The sequence below is a fragment of the Buceros rhinoceros genome, unplaced genomic scaffold (assembly GCF_000710305.1).
Source record: "Buceros rhinoceros silvestris isolate BGI_N320 unplaced genomic scaffold, ASM71030v1 scaffold5768, whole genome shotgun sequence".
Lineage (NCBI taxonomy): Eukaryota > Metazoa > Chordata > Aves > Bucerotiformes > Bucerotidae > Buceros > Buceros rhinoceros.
The window spans coordinates 31429-40480 of NW_010428489.1; the positions used below are offsets into that span (position 1 = coordinate 31429).

The 9052-nt window shown below is 39.1% G+C and overlaps 1 protein-coding gene across 1 annotated transcript; it reads right to left on the reverse strand.

The window, feature by feature from the left end:
* Positions 1-877: 877 nt before the first annotated feature.
* On the reverse strand, positions 878-7635 carry ZCRB1 (zinc finger CCHC-type and RNA binding motif 1). Its single transcript, XM_010142287.1, has 7 exons — positions 7551-7635; positions 6551-6579; positions 4234-4345; positions 4044-4151; positions 2553-2662; positions 2372-2447; positions 878-1198 (listed from the first exon to the last, which is right to left on the reverse strand). The coding sequence occupies exons 1-7, from the start codon at positions 7632-7634 to the stop codon at positions 1067-1069; spliced, it is 651 nt and encodes a 216-aa protein (XP_010140589.1). The 5' UTR covers position 7635; the 3' UTR covers positions 878-1066.
* Positions 7636-9052: the final 1417 nt, after the last annotated feature.

A 9052-nucleotide genomic window follows, 5' to 3' on the forward strand; every position in this document is an offset into this window, starting at 1 on the left:
GGTGCCAGCACACTTTGCTTAGAGACCATGATGGTTCCAAACATACATGAAAGCTGTTTTTTAAGCCTGTAGGAAACTTTGTGCCTTTTGGAGTTTGCCAGCAGATTTAGATGCCTTAGAACACAGGACTGTGATCCACGTTACATACAGGTATATTTAAAACCCTGTGCATACCCATAGCTACCATGTTAGGCGCCCAACTGCAGTCAGGAGAAACAGTGCAGTGTAAGTCCCTATCGCCGCAAGAGACTTTCAGTATCAGATCAGGCCACATTAAAACATATGCGTACGCCCAATTTTAAAGCATACGGCCTTTTTGATATTTTAATGCAAGAGCAACAGAACTATCGCTTAAAAAAATATTAAGCATGTTTCAAGACTGAACTAATGACCACAGCACTTTCAACTTGCACGTCCCACAAAGGCTATATAATACTACGAAGTGTACAGCAAGTTACTAAAACTGTGCATACGACAGAAGATCAACAGCTTAATACCTTTTTGGAAAACAGACAAATTTATTCTTTAGTCTAAAATAATTTCAAAGACCAAGCTGATGGGACAATAATTTGTTACATTACCGCACGAAGGGTTAGCAGACTAGTACAATGCTTAAGGCTGAAATTCAACCCTACGCAGACGAACTAGTGCAAGATTCATATACTACCAAAGCACTACTAAAGCACTGCTTCCCAACAGGCAATAAACAGATCAGTACATAAAACATCAGTGGTGCTAACAGTGATCCTAACAAGACCTTAGGAAAAAAATCTTGGGAAATTCTCGTGTGAAAGATTTTGCTCCCAGAGTGTGGGTCTAGATACTAACTGCAAGAGCACTCTCCCAGTTATTTTTCTGTATTTAAGTGTAGAAACACATCATTTTCTTAAGCAGCTGCCTTGAAAGCTGAAGTTTTTAGAGAGATATCAAAAGACTGGGGGTTCAGGGGGCAGGTTTTTCAGTTAAGTGTCTTCAACATCAAGACAAACCTGTATTACAGATAACTTTGTAGCACTTTACAAAATGTACAATATATATATATAATATATGCATATACACCAATATGTCAATCACTAAGTTCTTCCTCATCACTGAAATAAGCACTTTTCTTAATCCGTGGACGTTTTGAATCATCTGAAACTGAAGATTCCCCTGCAGTCTGTGTCCATCTTTGTTCTTCTTCCTCAATTTTGGCTTGCTACAATGAAAGAAGGACAAGTATTAGCAAAGATTAAGAAAAATTAAGATGCTTTATAAATAATAATGCTAATTATTAATATGCATTGTATTATTTAATAAGTTAAAGAATTCAAAGGGTTTCTCCCCATTTCCAGATAAACTGTGTCACGAACGCACTAGAAAACACTTTAGAAAGTAGTTTTCACGTGTGAACGGAAGTCTTCTGCACCAATGCAGGCCCCATGGACTACTCTGTATTTTCAAAGAGAGGTAGTTTGCTCAGGGCAAACTTACATAACTACAGAGCAGCTGAGATCGGAAGGAAAGATGACATCTCCTTTAAAATTGACATTATGGAACCAGCTTTGTTCCACTAACAAGTCTTCTATCTGTTGTCTTTTGCAGTCATTCATTCAGGGAATGAATGTTTTCAGGGATGTAAAAGTTATTCAACTAAAGGTTTAAAATGATGTTTCCTATTTTTGCTGGGAAACATGCTCTCCCAGTTAAAATCGTTACATGGTGAGAGAAATGGGAATGTTTCCTGGGTTGTTTACATTTATAGGTTTTACTTCCAATTGTGCAGTTCTCTGGGGGTGGGGGGAATAACTGTGCATATTTGCATTGTTTTTTGAACTACATCATGTGAAAGTTCTACACTCATTACAGTCATATTCAGAACAAAGTTATCTTAAAAGCTCTTGAGGGATTTTTTGGGGGGCAGGGGCACAAAGGGGACAGCTGAGGACTAGGGAGCCAAAAAGTTTGAATATAAGGCTTGCTCTATGTAGTGAAGTAAAACCCTGTGAAAAGCATTAAAGAAGATAGCAATACAGGTGACAGACTATCTACATTTAAAAAATGCATTGAACATGTTCTGAGAGAAAAGGTCTATTAGAGACTGCAATGGACTGTATCAGGCAAAGGAAGCACTCCAGAAATATATGTTGTTCGAGTATATTCTAGTGACTGAGGGCAGAGGATGTTCCTGGTCATTTCTGCACGACTGTTTTCCTGAAAGGAGCTTGAAGGAATGAAAAAATTGCAATGCACCAACTACTGCCAGGCAAGAGTACCCTGAGTGTGACAGAGCAGACAGACCTATGTGTGTATCTCAGAGCTTTTCAAAAGCAGCTAAAAAGGGAAGAACAGTTAAATAAGTAATAAAAAAAACAATGCTTCTATGTTGTACCTGAAAAGCTATGGCTTGGCTGAGGCTATCTAAAGCAGGGTCCTCTCCTTCCTCTTCACTTTCTTCTTCCTCCTCACTTCATTGTGCAGAGAGAGAGAAAAATATGTAGATATTTATTTTAAGTGTTCAGTCTGAAAATACTTCCTAAAAGAATTAGTAACATGTAAATTAATATACATACATTTCTTCTGGTTCAACTACTTTCTTTCTCTTCTTCTTTTCTTTTTTTTTTGGTGGCTCCCGCTCTCCTAGCATATTTTTAGGACAAGCATAACTTAAGTGCCCTGCTTCCTTGGAGAAAAAGAAATATTGCTTAACAGAAACTGTTACAAACAACTGTGTGTTAAAACATATCATGAGGAAAGTTAATGTAAGACAGTTCATGGGGAAAAAAATGGAAGCAATTAGTAAGATAAATGGAATGCTAAATTAGCACACAGAAGACAAACTCTTCTCTATAAGCTTGCCATGGAAACCAAGAGATTAGTGGTGATACGCATTTTTAACTGCAAATTGAGAACAAGATATAAGTAAAGTAGATTTTCTTCAGCTGTAAAAGCTGAATACACTACAGCATGGCTTGTTCAAGACATGATAAAAATCTCAGCATTAACAGTTTAAGAAACACGAGTGAGTCAACATTTTTACTCTAAAACCATCCAAATCTCAATTTCCTATGTTATTACGTTCAGGAAAAGTGAGGAATTGCCTAAAACTCAAAACACACTTATTCTGTATAACACCAGTTGTTTCCAATATTTATTTTATTGCCAACTATATCATAAACTTCCTCAGATATAGCAAAAGCAGGTATTTGGAAGTAAAGACTAGGAGGTTTTCCTTCTCAGGCAGCATTATACTGATACTCAGATCTGTCTGCTCATCAGCATGTTAGGCAGCAAATATACGTATGTATTTTCCACCACCCCCAAAGCCCCCAAAAGGGCTACTATCATTCTTGGAAATGGTACAACTTCTGTGCAAGTTGACAATATCAACAGAAAGAAAAAATAATTTAACAGCACGGGCAGGATTAGCAATGGCCAAGAGCCTGTGCTGGCTTTGGCTGGGGTAGAGTTAGTTTTCTTCAAAGTGGCCTGTACGGGGATGTGTTTTGGATTTGTTCTGGAAAAAGTGTTGACAACGCAGGAACCTATTGCTGAGCAGTGCTAACACAGAGCCAAGGCCTCTTCTGCTCCTCACACTGCCCCACCAGCGAGTATGGGTGCACAAGAAGTTGGGAGGAGACACAGCTGGGACAGGTGACCCAACTGGCCAATGGGATATTTCAGACTGCATGACGTCATGCTCAGCAATACAACTAGGGGGAAGGTTGGCTGGGGGGCTGCTGCTTGGGGATTGGCTGGGCATTGGTCAGTTGGTGGTGAAAAATTGTTTTCATTTGCATGACTTGTCTCTCTTGGATTTCTTTCTCTTTGTTGTTTTCCTTGTCATTCCTATTATTAGAACAGTATTGCAATTATTACACTGTTCTTATCTCAACCCACGAGTTCTCCCACTTCTAAGCCTTCCAATTCTCTTCCCCACCATTCCACTGGGCGGAGGTGGGGGGACTGAGTGAGCAGCTGTGTAGTGCTTAGTTGCTGGCTGGGGTTAAACCACTACAAAGTCAAAATATGGAATATATTAGTTCATTTTTGGTTTTACTCACCCCACATTCATAACACTTGGACTTATCAAAGTAGTTACGCCTGCGAATGAATTCTGCTGCTCTTCCATTATCAATGGCAATACTTGCTTTTATTACTCTTCCAAACAACTACAGCAAATTGGAAAAAAAAGGTAAATATTTGGTGACTGTAAACCCAACCCTCCTGTCATAACAACTTTCTACAATTTACCTGTTTGTTATTAAGTGCCCGAGAACAGTTTTGTGCAGATTCTTTATCCAAAAACAAAATAAAGGCAACTCCTTTGCTCTTCCTGGTGTCTTTGTCTTTCATAATAGTAACTCTGAAAGCATATAACCACATTATTGATACACTAAAATTACTTCAGAGACATTTCTTCCTCAAAGATCTCAGCGAGATCTTGGCTTTGTTATATAGCAAAAAGTATACTTAACATTACAAAGACTTAGTGAACAGAAATTCAAAGGAAGAGCTAACCTGGCCATGTGCTTACAGGTAGAGTGGAGAAATTATTTAAAAACCAATACGTGGAGTCTTTCTCAATCCAATATCATTCTTTATTCCCTTGGGTGACTTGAAGAACAGAGAACATACTCTTTAGGTTTACAGACAACCTAAGTTCCCTGGAGGGAACTACACATGCTGAAGGTGAAACTAAAATCCAGGAGTAATCTTGACCATTTCCTATCATTGCTGAAGAACACAATGCACTGAACTGCATCCAAATGGTGAAATCTACTAACCAGCTAAACAGGTTCATGATAGGAAATGATAAGTATATACAGTATCGTTCTACAAATATCTCCAGCTGGAACCCAAGCAGGTCATGAATGCCTGCGTTATTTTACATGACATACAAAGTTAAACCTTCAGTCTAACATTGGAATCAACAGCTGCGGTAGCACATCAAGAAATCTAAGATTTAGATCCAGTAAAAACAATATACAAAAAACAACAACAACAAAAAAGAGGTTAATGGGGAGCGGGGGGGTGGGGAGGGGAAACTCACACAACCTCAATTCTTTCAATCTTAACATCAATTGTATTTAGCCATAAAAAAAAAGTGAGAAAAAGGATGCCAGTCTGCAGCTACATAAAAGTACACAAGTACTCTACCTGTATAAGTAACAGATGACCTACGTAGTAAAAAGTGTATAAAATAAAAACTCAGTAAAGAAAACTGAATTTTTCCCCAAATCTATGTACAGAAACATAGAGCTGAGAACAGTTTTTCTACCAAAGACTCTTGGACAAGCATGTATCCAACTGAATGCATTGAGTCGAAGTGTCAATAAAACTGACTTTAGAACAATTCCATTAATTCTTTCGCCAAGGTACTCCTCCAAGAGTTCCAACAGAACCCTAATATGAGCGTCGGGTTTCTAATTGGGATATTGACTGTAACAGTTAATAACACAAGCATAGAAAAAAACAAGTGTGACAAATCTTTAAAATGTCAGCAACTCCTTGGAGCCCTACGTGCTCCGATTTCTCTCTGAACAAACAGACCTGAAATCATAATAGTCAGTATATATTGAGGTGATAAATGAACTACAGAAGAGAAGTCAGCATTTTTCTAAATCGGGATTTTTCTAAATCAGTAATTCAACAATCAACTAAAACAGGTCAGACACCCCACCTCGGAAACAGTAGAGATCATAGGTGTCTCATGGTATCCATAACTGCATGTCTGCCAGAGCTCTACAGAAGGGTTTTTCTCTCAGTCAATTAAAAAATATAGGTTTTTCTAAAGTTGTGGTTTGGCTTTTTCTGCTATTTGTCACCTGAAACACACTTGAGACTTCAAGCTCTACCTCACGGATTATTACAGCAGCTACTAGAAGCTAGAGTAGACAGTAGCTGCTGAAGGGTTAAAAACTGAAGCCTTGGGGCTGGTTACTCAGACCAGTTAAAAAATACACAAACAAAACAAAACAGCAAGTTCCTTACTGTGGCATTTATTTCTATCATTTGAACACAGAGGCAAGTGTTGTTCATAAGTACCTCACATATTAAAAGTTGTTACTATGCAGCCTTACATCTAATCTTAAATATAATTCTAACCAGTCACAATAACAAGTCCCTTTAGAACCACAAAGAGAGGAATTGTCACAGTTCCCACAACTGCAATGTACATCTAGTTCACAGAAACAGAAGCTCCCACTTTTACACTTATCCATTTGTGTCCTGGGTGATGTTTGGGGGAAGGGGGACAATACTTACTAGAAGAATATTATTTCAACTGTTTCAGAGAAAAGACCATTGCTATACAACAACATTCTACTTGCTCTTAAGAAGTGGTCAGCAAAACAAGTAGGCAATACAAATATTCTTACATTATGCAGGTAACCGCAGGAACTTCCAGTTGTTAAATTAAATTTATGTTTTATTAAAAATGAACAGGGCTTCAATAAAGTTCCACACTCATACTTCAATTATAAAAAGCACAAGACTTTCAAGTGAAGCAAAGACATCAAATATTTAAAATTAAAGCTACAAAAATAGCAGGCCATATCAGGTCACTTACTTGACAACTTTTCCATACTTTGAAAAAATCTGAAATAAAAAACAAAATGAAAAGATTTAACAATAGACAATTGCATTTCGTTAGTAATAAATCACAGAATCATCTATTGGAAGAGACCTTTAAGATCATGGAGTCCAACCGTTCACCCTGCACTGCCAGGGTCCCTAAGCCATGTTCCTCAGCACCACATCTACACGTCTTTTAAACACTTTCAGGGATGGGGACTCCTCCACCTCCCTGGGCAGCCTGTTCCAATGCTTCACAACCCTCTCTGTAAAGCATTTTTTCCTGATAGCCAACCTAGATCTCCCCTGGCGCAACTTAAGGCCATTTCCTCTCATCCTATCACTTGTTATATGGGAGAAGAGACCAACCCCCACCTCATTACAACCTCCTTTCAGGTAGTTGTAGAGAGCAATAAGGTCTCCCCTCAGCTTCCTTTTCTCCAGGCTAAACAACCCCAGTTCCGCAGACGCTCCTCATAAGACTTGTGCCCTAGACCCGTCACCAGCTTTGTTACCCTTCTCTGTACACGCTCCAGCACCTCAATGTCCTTCTTGAAGTGAGGGGCCCAAAACTGGATGCAGTACTCAAGGTATGGCCTCACCAGTGTCAAGTTCAGGGTAATAATTGCTGCCCTACTTCTGCTGGCCACACTATTTCTGATACAAGCCAAGATGCTGTTGGCCTTCTTGGCCACCTGGGCACACCGCTGGCTCCTATTCAGCTGGCTGTCGACCAGCAGCCCCAGCTCCTTTTATGCTGGGCAGCTTCCCAGGCACTCCTCCCCAAGTCTCTCATGTTGAAGGGGACTATTGTGGCCCAGGTGCAGGACCCAGCACTTGGTCTTATTGAACTTCATACAGTCGACCTCAGCCCAATGATCCAGCGTTATCAAGACAAACTTTTCTAACTTGAAGATGATATATGAGTATTGTATTTATATTCAAAATTGTTGTCAACAAGTTAAATCTGAACAGTGCAGCTCTCAAAAACTTACCCGGTACAGATCGTTGTTTGTCAAAGCAAAGGGTAAATTGGACACATACACTGTGCTTTTGCTTGGTGCCAACCCACCACTCATTTTTCTGATGAAAGGAGGAGAGAAGAGTTAAACTGCATTCAACAGAGAAATCAATTAAATAACAGTTGCAAGACTTTTTTGTAAAATTGTTTTTTCAAATCTAGCCCAGAGAGTCATGATAAAGTCGCAGGAGTTCATTTTCCTTTCATCATTTTACATTAAATTAGTGTTTGCCTTCACATGCTACATACAGAAGACATATATTTCTTCTTGTTCCCCTGGATCCAAAGCATATTTTTGCTCTATGCAAGTCAGTTTTTAAGTCATGAAAAAAGGGACAAGCTAGTGTACTTAAAATAAACCTCTGCTGATTTGTGCAGTAAAGAAAGCTTTAGGTCCAGAAAGAAACAAGTAAGGTACGTTCATTAAACACTATGGCCAATATGTGAAATTACTGATCTTTTTTCAAGTACCTGCATGATCAGATTCTCTTATCAATTTTCAGTTCAGTTGCATTCAACACAGAGTAAAACACAACCAGTTAAGGGGTGAAAAAAGCTTCCCTAAAGCCAAGTCCTAATTATAGAGGGTGGGGGGAACAGGACAGATATGCTTTAAAGTCAGTGTAGTAAGATGCTAAAGCAGTAAGCATTTCCTCTTATATCCATTTATTGCTCAGGCTTCTACACTGCTCTGGAACTGCAAGCGTCCAGAGCTGATCACAAGAAAGCAACCCTCCTAGAAGCACTCCCCCTCCCTCTTCTCCTGATTAGGCAGTTTTATATCGGCAGGAACCAGGGAAATCCCAAACCCATTTTCAATCTCTTTCATGCTCGTGAAAATAAGTATGTCTGGAAACATAAATCAATGCAAGAACACTGCTGTAATTGCATACACGTACTCTAATACTAGGTGGAGAGTAACTGAACTAACTTGAAATAGAACAGCCTATGTTTTTACTCATGTTTGGACATTTCCCAAAATTTTAAATGGTGCTAAAATCTGTCCAAGACTCTCCTTCCCTTTGATCCCTTCTATAGCCACGGCTACAGTGAATAAAATTTGAGAAAAGTGAGTAAAATTTAAGACCAGAATAAAGCACGTCCTTTTGAGAGGGCACACAAAATAGTGCAGCAAAACTGTTCCCTACGCAGTGTAATTACTACTCCTCATCCAGTTTTCTGCAGCCTTATCGCTGCTTCTTGGCACCTCTAGCCGACTCCTAACTGAGGATCAAGACAATTCTTCAGCAAGATCAACTCATTTTAAAAATGCAGACAAAAGCTGACGAAGGGATAAAGGAAACTAAAGTATTAAAAATCAACATCTGTCATAGCACACTGTTTCTTAGGGGACTTTTCGAGTAGTGAATCTGAGCAGATTGCTTGGCCAAATGCCAACAACGTAACTAATATCACACTCTAATCTGGCTGTCAATGTTTTTTCTGGCATCTCGCGATACAGTCATCTGAAGACCT